The sequence below is a fragment of the Coturnix japonica genome, chromosome 3 (genome assembly GCF_001577835.2).
Source record: "Coturnix japonica isolate 7356 chromosome 3, Coturnix japonica 2.1, whole genome shotgun sequence".
In the NCBI taxonomy this organism is placed as follows: Eukaryota; Metazoa; Chordata; class Aves; order Galliformes; family Phasianidae; genus Coturnix; species Coturnix japonica.
The window spans coordinates 60,630,445-60,654,996 of NC_029518.1; the positions used below are offsets into that span (position 1 = coordinate 60,630,445).

Below are 24,552 nucleotides of genomic sequence, written 5' to 3' on the forward strand. Positions count from 1 at the left end.
CTCACAGTAAATGGTAAATATCTCTATGAAACTGAGTTAGACTGATTACAGGGTACCTCAAAGACACTTTGACACTCCTTCATTTACTGTTGTAGATTACCTACATGCTAGCCATTGTAGATTTAAGGCCTCCTGCCTTAATGCAGTGCCATCAAGTGGCTTAACAGGCGCCAGAGCCCTCAAGATCTCCAGCTTCCAATTAAGAACTTTACTTTCTGTTCTATCAATATGCTAAGATTTCGTCATTACAAACACAAATGCATTAAATTTATGCCCAGCAACTATACTTGTGTTTCTGTACGTTCTTGTCTTTTTCAAGAAGATACTTACAACTTCATTTTGAAATGGAAAAGAGAATGTCCATGTTTTTAATAGACAACATTTTGACGACTTAAACAAACACTATTTTTAAATAGCTCACAAAAGACCTCCTAGTGACCCAAGAAAACACCATCATTTGCTGCACATTCTATCTGAACTTTAGCTTCTCAGTGCTAGTTCTTGCAATTTAAACCATCTCAGCCTTTTCAAAGCTCTATTTTCACTCTACTGAGATCATTATCTGCTGAACATTTCTAGAAAGCTAATATGATAGTTGCACAGTTGCCAATGTTATCTGTCTAAAAAATATTTTTATGCTCATGTAACAAAGGCTCTAAAAAAGCTGCTGTGCACTATATAAATATAAATCAACAGCAAGAGCTTTGAGCAGTTTTATTAGTTCTACTCTCCTCCAAACTAAACTTTGCAATGCTTGCCCTCCCAAAAACCCAGTTGATTAACTGAGCAGTACATGCCAACAGACCCTTTTCCCCAATATGTATTTAAAGCACACACAAAACACACAGCCCACACAGCGCAACATATAATTTCAGTGACTAAAAATGAACCTGCCTGAGACCCCAAGTAAGCTCCTACCTGCACTGCCTGCCAACTTCAAACATCAACATGGAAGTAAAGTAACTTAAATTTATGCTACAGGAAACATTCATAGAATCATAGAATTACCCAGGTTGGAAAAGACCTTGAAGATCATCAAGTACAACCACAGCCTAACCATAGTACCCTAACTCTAAAAACCCTACACTAAATCATATCCCTGAGCACCACATTCAAACGGCTCTTAAACACATCCAGGGATGGCGATTCAACCACCTCCCTGGGGAGCCTTCATTTATTAATATCTGCATTTCGCTTACATTCTACATCTGAACAACCAAGAATTACTTACTAGCTAAAACTGTGTAAAGAGTGTAAAGATATAAACATAAAATGAAATAAATATATTTTATAGTTAGCATTTACCGGATAATCTCTAATAAAACTCAAATACAAAGAGAAACTGATTTTAGGTAGTTCTTTCCTTCCAAATTTAGGTGTAGTACATGGCTCCCACTGACGCCAGCAATAAAGGGAGGAGTTTTTCAGATATGAGTCTGCAGGGAATACTCTGAAGAGTACAAATACAAATAAAAAGGAAAACCACAAGGTTTTTTGTGCCCCCAAGTTGACTTTTGTGACACTGTAATCTACACAGCAACTATCAGAACTTGCTTAGAAGACAGAATTTGAAGAACACAAAGTCAGACTTCAGCTGAAAACAAACATTTATGTTTGCAAGTCAAGCATTTGTGGTCAAGTTTAAAGAAAAACAGAAATAAAAGCTTGTAACCTAACACAGAAGAAAAATTAATCACACTTATTTGTCAATACATGGTTGTATTTGGTCATGGCTGTGCTGGAAACACTCCAGCAGATGCACTCTCACTTAGTCCAATTCCCATTCATCCAGCTTGTATCTACAATAAGCGACCACTGAAGAACTATACAACTTAATATGGCTTTCTTTTAGTTTTGCCAGAAACTACCTTCAGTTAGAATCACGTGAAGAAATCTATTTGCATAAAAGATCTTCAATTATTTCTCACATTAAAAGCATGAAATTTTGATTTGTTTTCTTTACACCAATTCAGCTAATAAAGGGATTCACTAAGAGCATTTTTGTAGAAGATTGTGCACTTGATTTCAGTTTCAAAGAGAACCACAAAATGTGATCACCCAAGCAAATAGTACAATCTACAGCAATATGGATTCTCGTTCAAAGACTCTTCCCCCATATGGAATCCACTGTTAAGGACTTACCATAGGTTACAAATGTCCTTCGTTGTTGCTCAAACATGAAATCATTGATGTGAGCTGGTTCTGCATATCCAGAGAGCATATTTCGAGGTGCAGCCATTTGCTGAGTCCTAAATGGGTTTTCTGGTCCAAACTACACCAATAACATTAAAAGAAGTGAATCAGAGTTAATAATTTATTATTTTTATGCATTTATTTTGGGGAAAGAAAAACAAACAAAAAGCATCAACAACAAAACAGAAACACTAAAAATGGGGAGAAGAATAAATTTTGTCTTTCAAAAAAGGTAATGCTAAACCACTTCAGCTTTCTTTTTCTTCCTATTTCTTTAAGTCCACTGAATCAGTCTTAGATTGTTATTTTGTACAGTGATCACTGTCACAGCCTGAACAGTTTATTTTATGATTGAACTTTCTAGCCTGTATTACCATTGCAGAAGACGAATCAGTATCAGCTTCTCGACACAAAAGACTTCTGTTCAGTATGTGGTCAGTTCAAGTACATTTAGAACACAAAACTACAGTGTAATGTTCCTTATAAGGATGAGATATCAAGGAGATACCAAGTCCTATAAAACTCTTGTAGCTCATACAGAAATTACACTTCCAACAACATTTTCATGCATGCAAAAAGCAACAAGGGACTTGCTGTACTATTCTAGAATAAGCAATTAAGAAACTGTCTTGCTTTCTTCTTGCAAGATGATGAATGCTAAGGGCTTCTTGAACATACCATGAACAAGCAAAAGCATTGAAACCATGAATGCAAACACATACAATACACAGACTAATATCAAACTACATTTAAATGTAAGCACTGTGCTTGTCAATCACGTTCACAGCCACCTGAGACTGTTCCACATTAGGCCTCTCTAACACTTAGACAAGGTAAGATTGTAGTAGTTTTAAATCAGTATTTCTTTCCTTACATATCTTATGGATTTGAAATGACCTGCTGGAAGTTGCAAAATGATACCCTGCTATGAAAGGATCATTTCATGTGATTCCACAAAACGTTCTCTAAACATGAAGTACAAACGATGCAGAAATTTCAGATTGAAGCATGGTCATCTTAGACAGCATGAATAATTCAAGGAACAGACGGGCTTTTATCTACCTGAAACGCAAACCTCTGATCTCACAACAGACAAACTGTACAAAGAAGTTAAATACTGCAAAAAAGTTAAATGCCTGAACAGCTATTTTTATCCTTTGGATAGTCTCTCAGTTATAAAATAGAAAGTGGTTCACATAGCACTAGGCTATCCACCTTAAGCCTAAAGAGGCTTTCCACCCTACACATTAGAAAATCTTAACTTACTGAAACAACACTAGATGCAAATAGTTATACTAGAAGTAACTAAGATTTTGATTTCAAACTTTATAAACACTATTTCTGCTAGATTTATAACAACTTATTTTGCTAAGTAGTGTGACGAGTAAATAGGAAAAATGTGAAAATGGTAAGAGACTATTTCAGTGCTGTTCGTTTTACTCAGTGCTTCCATAATGTTTTCCAAGCCTTGTCTTTAAATGTTCATAGTTCTCATCCTGATAATCCCTGTTTTTTAGAACTATTTTCTGCAGAATCTTAAAATTCAAGCATTAAAATTAGCACCTATGTACCTATCTATATATAATCTTCCTACAGTTTGCCCAGACTAGATTCCTAACTACAGCAGGCAGGCATTCAAAGAATATATGTCTTATTTGACTTCCACATGAGATTTACAGAGCCTCTAAGTGAAATACATTTCTGCTGTAAATATCACCATCACTTCTTACCTCAGGTGCAAACATAGTCTCATAAGTAGGATTGTACTGAACCTCCTTAATAGAGGGATCAAGGTGGACTCCTGTTTCCACATCTTCCTGTAATAAAACAGACATAAAAACATCATTTTTCATATTCAGATTTTAACATGTGTGTTACTCCATTTCAGACCAAATTAATGCTGGATTTCAGGCGGACGTTTTCAGTGCTATAGGAGGAAAAATGCTGTTTGGCCACAGTTACTATTTAAAAAAAGAAAAATTGCAAAAGAACACTTTCAGAAATTTTACATGTCTATTATTTCCTTAAAAGAGTTTAAAAAAGAGAGAAGGAGAGAAGGAGAGAAGGAGAGAAGGAGAGAAGGAGAGAAGGAGAGAAGGAGAGAAGGAGAGAAGGAGAGAAGGAGAGAAGGAGAGAAGGAGGAGAGAAAGATTTCATGCATACACTTTAAAGATAGTAGCAAGATTAGAAGCAAGCTTTCTTTTCCCCAGGATGTTTGAAAGCCAGACTTTCTAAATAAGGATCAGGTAAAATGGTCAGCAATTTGATATCAAAATCTGAAAGCCAGATTTCTACAAAAGGAAAATGGCGGAAGTCTGGTAACTGCTTTGAGAAATAGCTGGAAAGGCAAAATCAGACACCAGAGCAAACATACGTACAACAGCAAGTTTTACATAATCCAACGACCCCTCATCCCCAAGTTTTTACCAAAAGGGATAAGTGTAATCCAGTTTCAGTTTCAAAACATGTCTCCAAGCCTGTTGAGACAACAGTTTCAGTAGACAGATGAAGAAAGAGGGGCTAACCAGAAGCATAACTTCTCAAACAACTCAAAGGGAAAAACTCACAAGTACACACGCAGCTGAAGTGGAAGACAAGAGATAAAATGGGAAAGCAAAGTCTGATTAGGTGGCAGCGCTCAAAGAGACTTGGCTTCAAAGAGTTCTACAAAGGCTCATTTACTTTGAGCCTAAATTGATGCTGCTTTCCCCCACCCCCTAATTAAGGGCTAAATTACACAAAGGAGAATGTTATTCTGTGGCATTGCTACAAGCATTGCTTCCTGCATCTTTACTCCAGAATAAAGGCATTCATAATGGGCTTGTCTATTGATAATATTCCTAACAGCTATCCTGAAGGTTGCCTGGCATCAATATTTCATCAGTGCTTAGCTACAACAGGATACAGAGGCGTCTGCAAGTCACAGCTTCACCCTTACCACATAGCAATTATTTTTACAGGCAGGTCCAGCCATTGTGCTGCTCCCACTGGAGCCACAGCACTGCCCGCTCTCTGCCTGACCCCCTTTCTGTTGTCTCACAAACTTCCTGATTCACTGGGCCTATATAACAATTCCTGCCACACTCACAGCCCTGACGTTCAAACGTGGTGAACTTGCCCAGAAACAGCACAGCAGGCCTAATCCAGTCATTCAGCAACATGACAGACAACCCCTCCGCACCCAGCTGGAATAGGAACATTTCAAAGCCATTTCCCAACCCGCTATACCTACACACTTTTATTTCCTTGCACAGCTCCGCAGCCCGAAGACGTTTTTCCTGGGTAACTGTTTCAAGTCACATCACAGAGTTTGCTCTGCCACACAGACTTATCCACTGGTCTTATCATTTAAAATTAATAATGTTGATAATATGGCAAACGTATCTGGCCAATTGTCAGTGACATTTAAACAGCTACTAGGGCACTAGAAATTAAGGCATAGGGTTTTTTTCTTGCTCTTTCAGAAGTCAAAGAAATCCAGTTTTGCAAAAATGCCAAGAATTGTTCCATTCTGCTATTTTTCCTCCTCCTTTCTTTATGTTCAGTCCTATTACACGCCGTTTGGTAAATGAGAGAAGAAACAGATTGTGCCTTGAAAGCTGATCCTCTGCTGGATGATTATAGCAATTCTGGTTCTCCCTCACTGCTGGTGGAACAGCGCTGAGTCATTTGGAAGCTGCACAATATGTTCACGTCGAGACCACCACAGGCGTATCCCTTCTGCCTGAAAACCACTGAGCCTTGAAAGCAAAGCATGTGTCAGAGTTATCAGAGCTATGCTCACAAGAACCTCCAGCCTTATTCACGTTTTTATACTTTTGAGCACCAAATGATGATTTTGCAACTGTGCTGCTGGGGCACATCACTTGTCTTCTTTTGTGATGCCATTTCCTTTTAAGTTGTATGACAGTTTGAAAACGTCCCAGCCTCCCAGCTTCACTTGATCAATATTTTAAGCAATGGAAAGTAAAGCAAAGTATTGGCACAACGTATTCTGAAATTTTAGCTTAATTGAGGCAGACAAATTATTCATTCTTTGGTATGATAAATGCCAACCTCAGCAACACTATGGGACAGTCACATTGAACATGTGTAGTGTCAAGGCTCACCACTGCTCACTTAGACCACCAATCATTTCACAAAGTGACAAGCAATCAGCATTGGGGGTGTTCTTTCTAAGGAAGCAAAGAATGTGACAGAAACAAAAAGCCCCATCCCCTGCAGATGGCAAAGATCACAAGGTACACCTGCATACCTTATTTTAGCTGAACTCGTCCTTCTGACACTGAGGAAGTGGGAAAAGTTTTAGGGAATTACATTTTATTGAATATGACTTTTTGAAAGACATAACACAACGGTGCTGCAAACTCCAGGTCTCCATGTTCTCTCTGCCTACCTTAGTGCAACATCAGGTTGATTTATAGTTCAGATGCTATTTCATTAGGTATATAAAAATGCTTTGATTCTTAAATGCTTTCCCCTTTCACCTGTTCTCTGCCATGTTTCATCTCACAACACTACATCACATGCTGTCAGAGGAAGGGCACTCAGGGCTGAACTCTGGAGCATCAGCATTTCCTGAGGAATCTACCTGGAGGCAACGTGTTCAGAGGAGGGCTACGAAGCTGGTGAGGGGCCTGGAGCACAGGCCTTATGAGGAGAGGCTGAGGGAGCTGGGATTGTTCAGCCTGGAGAAGAGGAGGCTCAGGGGAGACCTTATAGCTCTCTATAACTGCCTGAAGGGAGGTTGTAGTGAGCTGGGGGTTGGCCTCTTCTCTCATGTAATCAACGATAGAACTAGAGGGAATGGTTTTAAGCTGCACCAGGGGAGATTCAGGCTGGACATTAGGAAGTATTACTTCTCGGAAAGGGTAGTCAGACATTGGAATGCACTGCCCAGGGCTGTGGTGGAGTCACCGACCATGGGAGTGTTCAAGAAACGTTTGGATGTTGTGTTGAGGGATATGATTTAGCTGGGAAGTATTGGTGATGGCTGGACTGGATGATCTTCTAGGTCTTTTCCAACCTAATTCTGTGATTCTGTGATACAGAAGCTAAGCGGAGACAAGCAAGTGCTTCACTACAGCTCCCCAGAGATCACAGACTGTCTAGCTGCTGCCAACGTGTCCTATCTAAATCCTACCAATAAAGACCCTCTGGGCCCTTTAAAGGCAGTGGAGATAAGAGCATGGGAAATACATGGGATTTTCAACTATAAATATAGTAAACCGGATTAGATTTCCTTTCTATGGGTTCCTTGCACATGTACACAGTCCTTCTTCAAGAAAAACATACCTGAGTGCCACATAACAAAACCATTACAATCTGTGAAAGACACTTGATTTGTAAAATGCAGGATAGCTCAATGATAACAACAACAATCTGGAAAATGCATGCTAAGTTTCTTGTATAGGCTTGCAAGAAAAAAAAAATATCCTTGATTTAAATGCAAATCAAATCCCTTAAGAATCCATTGAAGAAAAATCCTAAATAAAAGCAACAAACTATGGTATGGGTGCAGCTCATTTTTTCCTTTATAAGAAGATAATGTTGCTTAGTGCAACCCACAATCCTTTTAATCCACAACATTTTTAAGTTTCAGCCAAATGTTATAATCCCCACTGTGCTACCATGTGGCTGCCTTCAAGTTCAATGAGAGCTGTCAATGTATTTAAGAAGCAGAATCTGACAATTAAATTTCAGCCATTTGTCTAAACACCATATTTAATAGAAGCAAAAGTCATAGCTTTTCGGTTTCATATCTTCTAAGCAAGAAGTTGTGATATGAGAGGGGATTTGATCCAGGTTTATAAATACCTGAGGTGTGGGGGCCATAATGGCAAGGTTGGTCTCTTTTCAGTAGTGCGTGGGGACAGGACTAGGGGTAATGGGATGAAAGTACAGCATAGGAAGTTCCGCACGAATGTGCGGAAGAACTTCTTTACAGTGAGGGTGACGGAGCACTGGAACAGGCTGCCCAGGGAGGTGGTGGAGTCTCCTTCTCTGGAGATATTCAAGACCCGCCTGGACGCCTACCTGTGTGACGTGGTGTAGGGAGCCTGCTTTGGCAGGGGGGTTGGACTCGATGATCTCTAGAGGTCCCTTCCAACCCCTACAATTCTGTGATTCTGTGATATATAAATGAATTGTCTTTTTTTGTTGGACATTTTACACAACAAACCTCACATTTCCTTCTCTCCAAGTAAATTCACTGCTAATTAGCCAAATAACTAAAATGTACAGTCCACACTGCACAGAATTTAATTAGCTTAATTATTTTTTAAATTAAAATGCACTGGATTAAGTCCCCCATCCCACGAGTTGCACAGGCTTAAGCAGTTTGTTACTTATCCATTCTTACATAAGTCGCTTGGGCTGTCAGGTAAACAGTGTGCTCTCTTCCCATAGATTTTCAGATTTATTACCAAGAGATGAATGACATTTACAGCAAGGCACCAACATGAAGCTTTGATTTTTACCAGCTATTAATGTGTGTGAATGAATAAAATGACTAACGGTACATGTTCAGCCCAATGACTTGAAAATAATAAAATTAGACTGGCAGGAAAAGCAGATGTCAGATGGTTTAGTTGAGCTATGCTACATATCCTGCACCTTGCAATTCATACAACATATTTTGTGACAGCAGAAAGAAAGGAAAAAACAAAACACAAAAACATGTTAAAAGAAGTTAAGGTGTTCCTAACAAATCACACCACAAGTCACTAAACTTCATTATTGCTATCCCACGGTCATACAATGACTTTGTGCCTTTCTGTTCCACAGCTGGGGAAGAATTAGATTTTCAAGAACACTAAGAAATGTGAATGAAGTTATATTTTTCTGGGCACCTGCATACTGTCAAAGGTAAACCAGTTTCAACAGAAGAAAAAAATATATAGACCTGAGACTCCCAACCCCTTCTTACATTAAAAAAAGAACTTCCAGTTTCTGCAGTGGCTCAGCTCAGTTGATTTCAACTCGCTGAGCATCCTTCTCCTAAAAGCAGGGAATGAGACACTGTAGATAAATAAGGAACTGTTCCCATCCAGGTCTCACCTTGAGCCGATGTGACAAAGAATAAATAATCTCTCCCAAAGCAATAGTTGTAACTGCAATATTTCATGTAAAACTGATTTCTTCAGGATGTGCAATTTCCTACATTTCCTTCAGCATTTTTAATTGCCTAATTTACAAGTTTGCAAGCAACCATTAGATTATTATTTTTGTATCAACAGAAGCTGGTGTTAAAGACCAAGTAAGTGAGCCTCTGCGTTCAACTGCTTCACACCACATTCTTAATTCACCTCATTCACCCTATCCCAAAAAGGCCAACACAGACACCATACTTAGCCAGCTTTTGGATATCTAACAGAAGATGGGCTCCAGATCATCAGACTTCCATTAGAATCATAGAATTACCCAGGTTGAAAAGACCTTGATCATCAAGTCCAACCGCAGCCTAACCAGAACCCTAACTCTAAAAACCCTACACTAAATCATATCCCTGAGTACCACATCCAAACGGCTCTTAAACACAACCAGGGATGGCAATTCAACCACCTCACTGGGGAGCCTATTCCAGTACCTAACTACCCTTTCTGTAAAGAAGTTCTTCCTAATATCCAACCTAAACTTGCCCTGGAGCAACTCGAGGCCATTTCCCCTCACCCTGTCACTTGTCACTAGTGAGAAGAGACCTGCCCCACTCTCACTGTAAGAACCTTTCAGATACTGGAAGAGGGCGATAATAACGTAAACTTCTGGCACAGACAATATTACTTGGTGCTGGATCAGCCCTACTAAATGCCACTTGAAGAGCTGCACCCCTTGTTTTAAAACTGGCTCCTACCCATTAGCTTAGAGTTCCTATACTGGAAGAGGCAATGAGTATTCAATCCCCTCTGCCATCAAAGGTCACACTTTTCACCTCAGTCATCTCGCACCCAGTTTCTCCTGCTCCCTAACCCCTCACAAAGCAGCATGAACTCCATTTAACCACGTTGTTCTCCTACAAGAGCCACTTTTCAGATGAGTTCCCTTTGAGGATGCAGGCTGCCATGAGGCCTCCCCACAGCCTCCTTTGCTCTGGGCTTCATGAAACAAGGCACCTCAGCCCCTCCCCATATGCCATGTATACACTCCAGCACCTTCACAGCCCTTTTCTGGCCAGTCTTTAATACTTTTGTGTCCTTCTACATCCTCTTTATGCCCGTGAGGCGTCCAAACCTGCGCACCTCAGATACTTGATAAGGAAAGTAACACACACACACACACACAAAGCCCAGAGGGACAGACGGGAAGCTCTCATCGCCACACACAGCCGGCATCAACCCCCCAGCACCATCCCACCCTCTGCCCCAGCCCCCGAAGGTGTGCTGGGCTCCCTCCCTCTCCCGTACCTTCACCGCCACTTCCGGGGCCGCGTCCACGGGCAGGGCCGGTGGTGCGGCGGGCGGCGGCCGGAGGTGCAGCACGGCGTCACGGCTGGCCAGTACGACGGCGTGCTGCGGACCGGGACCGGCATCGGCTTCGGGCTCCGAATCGGGCTCCGAGTCGGACCCGCCGTATGAAGCGAGCGCGGCGATGGCCGCCGACATCTTGGTGCGGGGGTGGAGGGGACGGCCGGGTCCTGGCAGCTACGTGACTCCCGTGGTGAGTCTTTTACCCAGAGAGCGAATTGGGTGGAACGACGCGATAAAAGTTACCTCAGTAAAAACACTAAATACGTTTTACAGTACGGAGCACTGTGCTTTATGGAATATACAGCTGTCTGGGGAGGGTTTAGTCTCTTTTTTCTGCTCTCTATTCTTAATCTTCCAGGACCGGCGGGCGGGACTACAAAGCCCAGCATGCAGCACGGCCCGGCCCAGCAGCACGGGAGGGGGCGGGGGGGAGACAGGAGACAGTATCACAGTGTCACAGTATCACAGTCTCACAGTGTTGTGTGGGTTGGAAGGACCTTAGAGATCATCGAGTCCGACCCCCGGGATTCGAGCCTCTGTGCAGCAGAGCGGCACTTGTACCACTTGCGCCACAGGGGGATTCGAACCCAGGGCCCCAGTGTTGCAAAGTGGCGTCCTTAACCACTGCGCCACCGAGGCACAAGCGGACGGCTCACGCCGGGGCAGGACGTTGGTTTCGGTGTTGCCGCAGGCTGCGGGCGGCCTGACGCTTATTGTGTCCTACCCCGGGTCACGGCGCCGCCACGCTCACAGGGGACCGGCCCGTCACCAGGGCACAGCCGCGACGCCCCGCCCCCCGCTGCTGATTGGCCGCCAGCAGCCGGCTTCTGCTACGTCACAATGACCGGTACCGCCCACCCCGCCTGTTTGGGGGGGAGGCGAGGGGCCGGACCGTACCACCTGTCGCCCGTGTGGGGGGGAGGGGGCAGCGCGCTGAGCTCGGCTCCGTGCCGCGGTGCGGACGGGGGGCGGCGGCGCGTGGAGCGGCCCGAGCGGCGGGCGGGGGTTGGGGCGGCTCGCTCCGTCCGCCGGGTAAACAGCCCAGCCTCCAGCCTCCCGCCTGCCGCCCGCCCCGGCTCAGGCCCCTCCTCCCGCACGCGCTGCCCCGTGCCTATTGTGAAGGCTTCGGGTCTCTCCGCACCCCCGCCGCATCCCTCGCGGCGGCGGCGGCGGCTGAGCCGAGGGCCCTCCTTCACGCCCACGTCTCCTCGCGGAATGGCCGTTTGAAGCGGCGGCACCCGGCGGGGGAGCAGCGGGGGAGCGGCCGGTAAGAGGAGAGCGCGGGCGGTGGGCTGCTGCGTGCGGCCAGGTGCCGCTCCGGGCGCCCGGTGACGTCAGCGCGGGCAGGTGCGGGGAGCGGGGGGTCCGCAGGGCCGCGGCTTCCAGCCCTTCCAGCGCCGCGCCCCTCGGCCCCCCGCAGGCGTTGGGAGGGGGCGGCCGGGGCTCCGTGGGCTCGCGGGAGCCGCGCTGCGTGCTTTGGGGCCGGCTGCGGCGCTCCGGGCTGCTCGGCTGCCCGCTCTCGAACAAGTGCTGTGTGTGCGCGGGGGAACTTGGCCGCTTTTATAGAGAGATGCGAGGGGTGAATAGAAAAGGCGGCCGTCGTGCCGCTGCCGTGTTCGCCGTGCCTCCTCTTTGTATGCTGGGGTCGGGGCTGCAGGTGAAGCCCCACGTTTCCGACCCTGAGCCCGTTCCTTTGTTTGCGGACTGAGCCGGGCTGCCGTGAACTCGTGAGGCTGCGAAGCGCTGTCCGCTCGCACCTATGGATGGGGATGGTGGGTGTGCACGGGCACGCCGTGCCCATCGCTCAGCGCTGTCAGCAGCGGATCCTCCTCTGCCGCCGGTTTGTCGGTGCCATCGTTAACCGATTCCATATGAGCGCATTCCTTTTTTCCTCGGCGTGCAGATGCAGGGTACTGCCTGAAGTTGGAACGTGCGCCTCCGAGTGCTGCGGGGTCGATCTGCGATGCTCTATCTGCAGAACTGCGTTGGAAAATGCCTCATTCTGCTCGGTTAGCTTCAGTTCTGAACTGAATGAGTTCTGTTCTGATGAGGCTGTGGTAGTTTGCTTAAGCACTTTAAGCTCTGTTGTGTCCCAGCATCCCCGATTGCTCGCCAGTAATATTTAATCATCTCAGATTCTGGATGTTTTCATGATAGAGCCTATGACAATAGCTGACTGCTTTAAATTAGTTGCCTTTCTGGTACCATCAGGGCAGTAAGCACACGAGGATACAGGCAGCGCTTTGCTGAAGTTTCTATTTGCTTAAATTATAGAGAAGATTATTTTTCAGCTAGCAGTGATACGACATCTGATTTTGAATATGAGATGCTGACCTGATTCTGCTTTAATTACAGAAAAAAAGTGTAGAAGGATAAGATACATGGCCCATCTAAAATCTAGTTTTGTTGAAAAAGTTGAGGAATTGCCACTTGTTATTTCTATCTAGATACTGTGTTAACCCTTAGCAATCACTAATTGGGTGTTCTTGGGGTTGATCAGTATCAAATCAAGAGCGACACAGCTTATAAGAACAAGTCTTACTAATTATTGTACGCTGCGTGTATGTTCTATTTTAACCATGTTCTCAAAACCGTGCTGTGTTTTGTGCTGGAAGAGGATGCTGCTGGTTCTGAATGAAGGCAGCCTGCAGTGGTGGGTGGAAGATCTGGGATGCCCAGCTTCTCTTCCATTCCTCTCTTTCCGCCTCTTTTCTCCTTGAGGTGGCTTTGCCTCTCTTACTTCGATTTCTCCAAAGCGAGATGTAAATGCCCCACTTTCTGCAGCATTCTCGCCTTTGCAATGAGCTGTTTGACACCTGGTGCTGACTGCATGTGGTGGTGAATGCTACACCAAGTGCTGTCGAGCCTTCCTTGTTTCTCAGGTGAAAGAAGTATTTTAAAATAGTTCCTTCAGCAGTAGAAACAGGGCTTCTTTCCCTGTCTTAAATCATGCGTGTGTTTGTAAGGTCTGATGTTTTGTTGGTATTATTTTCTTGGTTTAAAGCAAAGAAAAACTGGCTCTGGTAGCACTGGAACAGGCTGCCCAGGGGGGTGGTGGAGTCTCCTTCTCTGGAGATATTCAGGACCCGCCTGGACGCCTACCTGTGTGACGTGGTGTAGGGAGCCTGCTTTGGCGGGGGGGTTGGACTCGATGATCTCTAGAGGTCCTTTCCAACCCCTACAATTCTGTGATTCTGTGAAAACATTTACAGTCTTGTGCTTTTGGGGGATCATGCGGTGTCTAATAAGGTCTTAACACATATGGCAGCCTTTCCCTTGGTCAGGATACTTGTAGCATCTTCGTTTCACAAACTTAATGTTTTCTTAAGCAGAAACCTCCTACCCTTCTGTCAGAGCTGTTTGAATTCAACCAGCCATTTTCCAAGCTACCTGGAAACACATGGGGGACCCCCAGCCTTCCCACATTAGACTAATTTCCTTAAAAAGCTGGGCTAAGGTGCACTAAATCTTACCTCATTATTTCACAGTTTCTTCATTCCTTACAATAGATAACGAAATCTGTTTCTCTATGTTTTAATGCTTTGTCCTACTTTCTTTTCCCTTCCCAAGCATTTTCCTAGCTCTTCTTCCCACGATGGGTGTACTTTGTCTCATACCCCGTGTTTTCTTCTGGCTTTCTTTCCCCCACAGGAGATGCTGCATATATTCCCTCTTGTTCTAGTTTCTCTATAATTTTTTTTAGCACCCTTAAATTGCTGTCAGCTCACTTGCACATACAGTCACTTCTCATCCACCAAGATTCGTAAGTCTGCAGTTTAGAGGAAAAAAGAACCAACAACATTCCAGATACTTATCAGACAGAGGACTGAACTAGAATATGAGGCTCCATTGTCTAAGGGAAATACAATTTGAAAGAAAACCATTTTTTTTCTTCTCTTCCCATGCTCTTTGGCTGCTGAAAAGTGGTATCGTGATGGAAGTCTTATCAGGTTCATGTTACTGCCTTCTGACTTGAGCTTTTTCTAACCTGCTGCTATGTCTGAGGCATCTTAATGAACTCTATTTAATTTTACTGCTTGGAGGGTAGAGCATCTTTTATTACTCATGCTTTGCTTTTTCTGTCACCTTGGAGTCTCTGACTGCTGCAAGGGTGGTAATACCTCTTTTCCACTTCTTGGTTTTCTGGACTATGGCCCGGATTCCCAGAGATACCAAGGCGCCAGATTGCAATAGGAGTTCTGTGTTCCAGTACATCTGTGAATCAGTCTCTGAAGTTTTTGGGGAGGAATCTTGAGGTCATCTGACAGAGATTACAAGCTATGCAATTTCATATTTATCAGACTTGGGTTCAAAGAAAACGAGATGCAGGATGGAACTGGAGAAGAACGGCTTAGACTGTCGTGCTTATTTCAGATGTCTTTGCAAACAATTTTTTCTTGTTCTGCGGAGCCTTTTCTTTGGAGGTTGGAAACCTGCTGTGTAACCTCTTCAAGCTACTCAAGTGCTTCCACTGCGCCGTGACCCACATCTTGTAACACCAGCTGAACAATGAACGTCTTGGAGAGGCAACAAGATATTAATTACAGGCTTCCAGGAAAATAAACTAATTAGCATCGTTAGAAACTCTCATATCTTTAGTATTGGATTCCTTAATTCTCTGAAATGGGTTAAAATCAGTTAAAATGCAAAATGTCATCAAAAATATGCACATGTCTAAAAAATATTTCATAATGTAGGTGCTTGGGGGTGGAAGCTGAATTAAATGGTAACTTGCCTGGGATATCGTCTCTTTCTGGTAATTTTTGATACCAGGTAACTGGTATAGAATAACAGTAAAAGTTACATTTTTAACAAAATACTTAATAGCAGAAATAATGGATGGTTTTCAATGACTTTATATCTGACCATTGATTGACTCTTTAGTTAAAAGCAATCGCTGTGATGTGAATTTTAGTCTTCAGACAGTAGACTCCACACAGGAGTAGATTATGATGAATGCCACAACTATCTGACATTTAAAGCTTATTAGGAAACAGAAATCTTTTCGAAACCCAGGTGGTTTTTCAACATCTAATAAAAAGCATTAAATGCTGTTGATGCATTTCTTACAGTTAGGATATTTTTAGTGTCTTTCCACCCCCCTCCCTCTTTTTTTTTCCTGCTGTGTGGTAAGCTGCATCTATTTACTGGGAGTATTAATAAAATCTGTTTTCTCTCTGGCTCTTGTTTTCCTAAATGTGGAGACCCTCAATGTGTTTAGTAGAAATTGGTCAATATAATATAAAGTTACTGAGCGGTAGCTTCCAAAAAATGATTAAGTGATCCCTTAAAATTTGAAAATTCTTGGTAGCTCTTAAAGAAAACAACATTGCCCACATGATTATCATCACTTACAGCTGCAAGGTCCTGTAGCTAGAAGTGGGTGATGGCAGCAGACTAGTGGCACGCTTGGCAGTACTAACTGCTATTGGTGACAGAGATAGTTGTGCCTTGCTGATCTGGTAGGAGTTTTGTTTGCACTAATGGCATAGCAGCTGCTGTTCTAATTGCATTTTAACGTTGTCCTTTCTTGTGTATTGTGACTTATGGAGGTGTATGTGAAGGTTTTTCATACCTGGCAATTAAATAAGGAAGCAGTGAGGCAACGGGTAAAGTATTGTTGTGGGTCATAGCCACTTAGAGGAAATAATGGAAATAAATAATAAGTTCTCATAGGCAGAAGGTTTTGCCTTAAATTGGGGGCTGTTTAATATTAATGATCTCTGGAAGTTGATTTATAAAGCAACTTACTCAAAAGTTGTTTAATCGTGTTCAGAAATACTGGAAAGGTCATTGGAGAAGTCTGAGCTATGTGGAAGGATGGCAGGATGACAGGTAAAACTGAGCACTGGTGTATGCGGGACTGTTTTTTGGAGGCAGAAACCACTTATATCTCCTAAAAGATACTAAATTAACATTATTAATAACAATAATATTTCATCATCACTGCAGATTGCTGAGGTATCCAATACCCAATTTATAGCTGTAATCAGAAGTGGAGAAAAAGCATCGTGAAAGAGGTGTCATTCTATACGAATTCTGTAGTTCGTTTCTGCTATTCAAAACATGTAATTAACCATCAATTGGTTTTGGAAAAAAAATAATCCACAGGATTGTAGAGAGTTTGATACAAAAGATGGGGCAGAATTTTTAGGGCAACTGCAAAGACTGGAAGTATTTACTGCAGGAAACAAAGAGCTGATCAAACAAATGGCAATTAGAAAGTTATAAAATAGGTGTGAATTTGTGCTGTTCAGCAGCTGACGTGAAAGGGGAGAAAATACTGTACTTGGAAAGTGACAATCTATTGAATTTGTACTTTTTACAAGGAGAAGGGAACAGAGAAATTTGCCCTGCTCCCGCGCAATGTACCTGTGTTTGTCTTTGAGTATGTATCTATCATCCACTGTTAGACTGTTTCTCTTGAATACACATAGCCAGCTTAACAGCCTTGCTTTATTTGCTTTAAACCAATGCTTTGAACTTTACTCTTTCCCATCGGAGATGACTGCTCAAATAAATTAATATTCATTGGAGTGAGCTATTCTCGGTCTTCTGCATCTGAAGTGAATTTTGTAATTTCAGTCATTGCCTGACAGTTTGATGTAATGAATTGTTTCATACAAAATGGAACAAATCAGTGGGATAATGAAACTCTTAAAACAATATGTTGGCTATGGCTCTGACTTGTAGCCTGGGGTTCACTGATTTGAAACCAGCCGTGGATGAAAACTGATGTTTGAAGAGAAAACCTCCTAGGTCAGTCTAGCGAAGTTCAAAGAACATCAGAGGTGTAAAGTACAGGAGTGTGGGGGTCCTTTTGTGAGGGTATTCTTCTTTCAAGTTATTTCTTTTATTTAGTATCAGAGCATCTGAAATAGATGGACGTGTTATTGAAAACTGAAAGTTCAGTTGATGCTGAGGTACTTTTCTGATTGTTGCCTGTCTTAAATAACATGTTACAGCGTCTTGTGCAGCAGCAGCTATTTGCCATAGAATAGCTTGGGTTGGAAGGGACCTCAAGGCTCACCAAGCTCCAATCCCCCCCTGCTGCAGGTAGGGCCACCAATCTCCATATTGAATACTAGACCAGGCTGCTCAGGGCCCCATCCAACCTGGCCTTGAACACCTCCACAGTCAGAGCATCCACAACCTCTCTGGGCAGACTGTTCCAGCACCTCACCACTCACAGTAAAGAACTTCCTCCCGACATCCAACCTAATTCTTCCTTCCTTCAACTTAATAGCAGGATAAGGGGAAATGGTTTTATCGCCCTTTCAAAGAGTTGACTCCCCTTCTGTTCATAGGCTCCCTTTAGGTACTGAAAGGCTGCAATGAGATCAGCCATCTCCAAAGTAATGAATTATGATCATAATGAATAATGAATGATCACAAATTAGCTAAAATCACAGTTGTCAGCTGTATTTCTGCAGTGTGATGTGTAATGATGTTTGTGTTTTGAGTATCCATGAACTTGTACCTTCAGCCACATTCAGGATGATGATGTGGGTTCTGATAGGTCATAGATCCAGCCAGCTGTACAAGGCAGGCAGCATCACTGCTGAAGAGCCATTGCTGGTAGCAGAGAGCATTTTTCCACAGATGGTTGTCATGCAATAACACAGCACCCTCTGCAGTGATTCTGGCACAGCACTTCAAGAAATTCTAAGGAATTTTTAGGAAAAGGACAAATACTTTATAATTTGATAATAGATGTGAACTTAAGTAGTTCAGTCAGCTATTGTAAAAATGGCATGCAGACTCAGCTGTACAGTGAAAAAAGGAATTGCTTAACTTGTTAAATCTTGTTCAGCCAGTGGCCATTGAATGCGTGCACAGAAGTGCTTAGAGAGGTCTTTTATGCTCAGCTGGTTTGACCTTTTGTTGATATTAGAGAAGAAGGCTATGATTAACAAAAAAATTAGCCAAATTACAAGCTGAGTTTGCTATTTCCTTGGAAGCTTCATCAGGGATGAGGACTGCGGTTCTCGCTAGCTTTAGTCATCTATTTAAAAAGTAAAATCTGAGTTTTAAAGGGGTTCTCTATTCCTGCGGGAATTAACTTCAGGGAATTGCCTTTCAATACATTTCCTAATGGGGGAGAGGTTCTGTGTCATACGGTCCCAAAATGGTGTGCTTTCTTCTGTGATGTGGGAGATTATCTTTGGCTTTTTAAAAATTCATTTGATTTCTAACTACTAAAATGGTTTTGTTTCTCTGTAGAAAAAAAAATAGCAAAAGGGTTAGTTTCTTCTATTTTTTTTCTTGTTGGAGGACAGCTGGAGCTCTGTTCTGTACCTGAGGCAACATTGCAGGTAAAAACGTACATTCATCATTCTGGAATTAAAATACGTGTCCTTAAGCTCTGGACTAGTTTATGTTACTTTTGCAAGGTTATTGTCTCCACAATCTGCTTGAAAGGTAAGAGGGGCTTCACAACCTTTTACAAATACAGCAATGTTAGGTTGAAGGAGAAGACCTTATGACTCCTCAGTCACAGAATCACAGAATGACCCGGGTTGGAAGGGACCTCAAGGATCATGAAGTTCCAACCCCCCTGCCTGGCAGGGCCACCAAACATACACCTTTACTAGATCAGGTTGCCCAGGGCCCCGTCCAACCTGGTCTTGAACACCTCCAAGGACGGGGCATCCACAACCTCCCTGGGCAGCCTGTTCCAGGTCCTTGACCGATGCCTTTTATATCCAGCTCACTTCTACAGTTGAGTTAAATGAAGTGGTTCTCAACATCTGCCATATTTGACTCTTGAAGCACTAACATTTTCATAGATTATTTTGTGTTGAACTCTAGGGATCTTTGTAAGTTCACTGTCTCACACCAATGTGCTACTCTATTGAAACTCATGGACCATCCTTTTGAGTGTCTTTACTTAATATGGCACAGCATGTTATACTTTGAAGCAGCTATTTGTGTCAGTCAGCGTGGTTCAGTGCTTGGACACCTCAATGAACGCATCTACTTCTGCAGGTCTATCATTTTTCTTAATGTTGAACTTGATAGCAATTGAACTCTCTCTTTGACTAGTATTTAGAGTATTCTGATAGAATCATAGAATTACCCAGGTTGGAAAAGACCTTGAAGATCATCAAGTCCAACCACAGCCTAACCAGTACTCTAACTCTAAAAACCCCACACTAAATCATATCCCTGAGTACCACATCCAAACGGCTCTTAAACACAACCAGGGATGGCAATTCACCCACCTCCCTGGGAAACCTATTCCAGTACCTAACTACCCTTTCTGTGAAGAAGTTCTTCCTAATATCCAACCTCAAATAGAAGGTAGACAATTTAATGCTTTCGAAATGTGTACTCCAGGAATTTCTAATATTGTTTTTTTTTCCTGCAAGTCTCTCTGTCTTGCAACAATAAGCTTTTCTTATGTGTCTTGCAACTTTTATATAGGCTGTTTTTGAAGGTTAGTCTTTTGTACTAATTTTCAAGACATTAATGTCATTTTAGATCCCAAGGCACGTCTGTTAGTAGTACGTTTAGAATACTAAGCTAGCTCTAAGCTTCAATTGCAGAATAATTGATAGATGGCTTTGATTTCACGTTGCAGTGTGAGGAACCCTTTGGACGTTATTGTTGAAAGGACTGGAGAATAGTCCTTGGGAATAGTACTTCAGTTCAGAAGTGACGCTTCAGAAAAATATATCGTCAGAGCCTTTTATCTGTAAGACTATAGTAATGTTGAAATGCAGTTTTGTAGAAAGAAAATGCATGTCCAGCTCATTGTGGGATGCAGGAAACAGACAACAGCGCATTTGAATGCAATGACGATAACTGTGCGGCTTAGAGGTGTGGGAGGATTACTTGCCTTTTGATTTGAACTTAAAGAAAGCTCAAAACTGGCATGTGGTGTGGTCCCACAGTAGTGAATGTGTTAGATTTTTGGTAGAATTACTATCTTTTGAGGTGAAACATATCTACGTGTCACTTACTAAGTCTTAAAACTATTCAGTCACAACTTAATTTCCAGATTTAATTGATCAAAACAATGGCGATTACTGATGTAATCATGTTCTTTCTGTTACAAACGCTTTGGGTTTTTTTTTTTTTTGCTGTATTGATGTAATTACAATCTCAGTGCTTCAGTTCACTTGTTGCCCAAAGTTACTGAAAGTTTGTTAGTGGGGAAAAAAGCTTCTTGCCTGCTTAGAAAGTTTAAGTATTGCTGATGCTGTTTTCTATTTGTGCAGCTGCAGGGATTTTTAGAAATACATATTCTGTTTAAAATGGCTACTATAAAAAAAGAAATTTGCCTATTAAATACAGTTAGCTACTGTGTGAATTGGGCAGATCAGCAAATATTTGACTCTGACCAAGGCAAACTTAATATGAAGGCTGCTCTGAAAGTAATGCCTTCTATTTTATTACATTGGTCCATGATGTCAAGGGTGGATGTTGGTGGTATGGCAGTTGAGGTTGAACCTGCCCACCAGTGTTCATGGAGAGAGAAAAACTTCAGGGACCTTCTTCTCCAAGAACAGAAGAATAAAGGGGTAATAATGCTTGCTATTGTGAATCTTGGATTGTTTTGTGGGTAGTAGAATAACTGCAGTGGGAAGGTGAATAGCACCCTGATTTGTTTGCTTATAGCATCTTTGAAACTGAATCTTCCTCCTGGAGGTAGGAGTTATGATTCTGGGCTCCCAGGAAACCAAGGAGGAAATCTGAGCTTTGAAGGAGGCAGATCAAATGTCAAAGGTGGGCATCCCTATCTCCTGGTCATATTTTATAATGGAAAATAAGGACATTTGATTTGTTTTTTAAATGAGTGTAAACAGTTGTGTTCATCTTTAGTGGATAAATAAGCTTGCTTGTACTTTGAATCTAACAGATGAAATCTAGAAAAGGGTTTTGAATATAAGATCTACCTCTCTTCATTTTCATCTGTCTATTTCTGGGTTATTCTGTCTCTGTGTTACAGCATGTGGGAAGTCTGGAAGGCCGAGCATAAAATGCGGCTGAGGCTACTGAGTTTGCTTTGTTTTCTGCTGTCTGCATACATATACACTATGTTTTTAATTAGATCTGAGGCTTAAATAAGATCTAACTTTAATGCAGAGTTGCTTGATTTTGTGTGTGTTTGTGAGTCTGTGTGAGAGTAAAGCTGTGTATGCAGTACTGAAGAATATCTTTGCTAAAGGAGAGATGACACAGTTGTATCTGTGTAAATGGAGTAATTCTTAGTTCTTAGTGCATTTAATGCAAAACAAGGTATTTTTGCTACCTGAAAATAGACGCCAGTATTTTTTCCTTTTCAGGGCATTTCAGTGTTGAGTGAAGCGAAGTTCTTAGATGCATTTTGGTCAATTTAAGTTTGTTTTCTTAATATTGAATAATATTAATGTTCTTGAATGTTGTTTGGGGACAGGTAATCAAAGTAGAGCTGAACAGTAACTGTGGTATCATAGTTTTGCAGGGAAATCAGAGCTGTAAGACTGCAGAATTGTATTTGACTGGTGATTACAAATATATCTTTGTCACCCAAAATCAGAAAGATTGTGTTCCTTCCTGGATGGATGAAGCTTTGATTCGCACCATTTTCCTTCCACTTGCAGAGGAGGATGAATTGATGAAAGTGATCTGTTCCTGTAGGCAATAGAAAAGCTCTGAGCAGAGAATTCAACACTTAGTAGTGCTGTTCCATTTTTTCCAGTGTCTGTTAACTATAATCTTTTTTCCCCGAGTCTTGTGTTTTGCTGTAAACCTCCATTTCTGTAAGTCAGCTGCTAAGAACATGGAGTGAATATCTTCATAAAGCAGTGGTTTTCAGTCCCTTTTCCTTGGAGCTCTTGAGCAGTCAGTGTACTGCAGTTGCTGTAACACCGACTTGGTTTGTGTGGTCCTGCCCTGTGCACAGTACCTCTGTGCTCACCTGTAGGGCATAGGTGAGGACAAGCAATGCAGGGAAGCACTGGCTTCACTGTCTCTCGGTGCTGGGAAGGAAAAGGACCTGAAGTTTAGCTTTTCTGAAGGGCAGCAACGTGCTTCCCCTGGAGGATGTCACTCTGTGCTTTTCTTGCCTTTGCCATCTGCCAGCCCAAGGTGGCCCCAGACACTTTTTAGTGAGAGAGCCTTATCTGCAAGGAATCAACTCAATAACATACTTCAGTCTGGCATTGAAGGCCCTTCGGATTGATGGCTACTCTTTGAAAGATCTCTGCAGATGCTGTGCGACTGCTGCATTTTTAAGAGTACAAAAACCTGCAGTTGCTTTAATGTTCTGTTGTGACACATTTATTATGGATATTCTGTAGAATTTATAAGTCATTCTGTGTCAGAACATTTTGAACTTCAGGTACAATAGACTAATTGGAGTGAGTGTTTCAGTCCATCCTCTGCCGACCTCTGCAATGCACATTACTGCTTGGGATGGGAGTTGCATTCATTTGCTGGTTAAACAACTTCAAAAGCTGTGTTCCGATCTCAAGAGTGCAGTTTTCTTAATGGGATTTTTTGAAGATGGCCATAAAAGAAAGACAATAGCTGCTACTGGAGGTAATAAGAAATAGTATGCCATGTGAACGGGCTGCTTTAACTCACCCTTGAATGCAGTTTTTCTTCATTCTTGTAAAAATAACTTTCCTCCCAACATTAAAATTGACAAAAGTTTACAGCATGTGTTAGCAGACAGTGATGAAATGTTGATTTCTGCTTTTCTGAGTGAGCATTTAGGTTAAAAAATAAAACAGATGTAAGCAACACAGTAGTACAAATTCTCAGTAGTTGTTGCTGCTATCTTACATTGTCCTTATTTTGTCTTAATTTATTTTCCCTCTCATTTCACCTTTCTCCTTTTTCATTTTTTTCTGCTGTATTTTTTTGCTGAGAAAGTATGTGGTTTGGGCAAGGCACAGTAGCCTAAGTTGGAAAGTAAGTTGCTGTTGATAGGTCCTGCCATTTCTCTCTCCTCTTGATATGTGAATGTGTACTTAAAATGCTTTGTTCTCTTCTTGTGGTAAAGGTGAGTATTTTGTGTGTGAGGAAGGAGAGTGCTGGACTCATTTCAGTGTATGCAGATACTATGCATATGCCAGTATACTCTGATTAGAAACTCTTGAAGCAGGTGTCAAGCTCTGCTTCTTCACATTGGCAGGGCACTTTGATGTAAGTATGTGGAAGACAACTTAATCATTGTAGCAGACCATAATGCAAGTTGTAAATTTAAGATTTTTGCTTGGAATTCTCTTTTCGTAATTGCTAGAAATTATAATACGTAATTTTATTTATGTTATTTTAGTTTACAATATTAAACATGAGGATTTATGAATGGAATATATTTGGATGCAACTTGAAAACTTGTAGCTTTAAAAAACAAAACAAAAGCCACAGTTCTCTCTTAAACTCTCCTTTTAAGTCCCTGACCCCCTTGATTTTGGCAGGAATATTCTCAAGGTTTTTCTGTAATTATGTATGTTCATATGGTGCTTTTATTATATAGAGTGTTACATACAGGGAAGAGATTATGTTAATAGGACAGCGGAGAGGGATTAAAGGCCAGAAGTTGTATGGGGGGGGGCGGGGGGGGGGGGTTAGGGTTAGGGAACTGAATCTGTGAGCTAGGAAATGCACAAAAGATAATTCTGGTGTGTGTAGAAAAGGCAAGGGGGTTTTAGAACAGAGCTCTAACACCCTGCAGTATGCATTTGAGAATAAACAGAGAGAAACAGTAAGGGAAAAGAGAAAGGAAAATGCCTTATGGGAAACAATATCTTATATACAAATATAATTGGTTGGGGGGGGAAAGTAACTGAAAACAGAAAGCTGGAGGAGTACGTAAGCAGAGAAAGAAGGGTGGGGGGAAATACAATGAATGCAGAGGATCAAAGTGCCTAACTCTAAGCCACAGGGCCACTTAAGAAAG

General features: G+C 42.2%; 2 protein-coding genes across 2 annotated transcripts in view; one reads left to right on the forward strand and one right to left on the reverse strand.

The window, feature by feature from the left end:
• The window catches only part of CDC40 (cell division cycle 40), a 32,370-nt gene extending 21,541 nt beyond the window's left edge, over positions 1 to 10,829 (reverse strand). Inside the window, exons 1-3 of the mRNA XM_015858722.1 lie at positions 10,596 to 10,829; positions 3,924 to 4,010; positions 2,143 to 2,272 (exon numbers count right to left, since the gene is read on the reverse strand). Of these exons, the coding sequence (XP_015714208.1) occupies positions 2,143 to 2,272; positions 3,924 to 4,010; positions 10,596 to 10,793 (415 nt within the window). The 5' untranslated portion in view covers positions 10,794 to 10,829. The remainder of the gene's footprint in view (positions 1 to 2,142; positions 2,273 to 3,923; positions 4,011 to 10,595) is intronic.
• An 804-nt stretch (positions 10,830 to 11,633) lies between these two features.
• WASF1 (WASP family member 1) overlaps positions 11,634 to 24,552 on the forward strand; it is a 71,137-nt gene continuing 58,218 nt past the window's right edge. The window contains exon 1 of the mRNA XM_015858798.2: positions 11,634 to 11,925. The gene's annotated coding sequence lies outside the window, so the exon portion shown is untranslated. The remainder of the gene's footprint in view (positions 11,926 to 24,552) is intronic.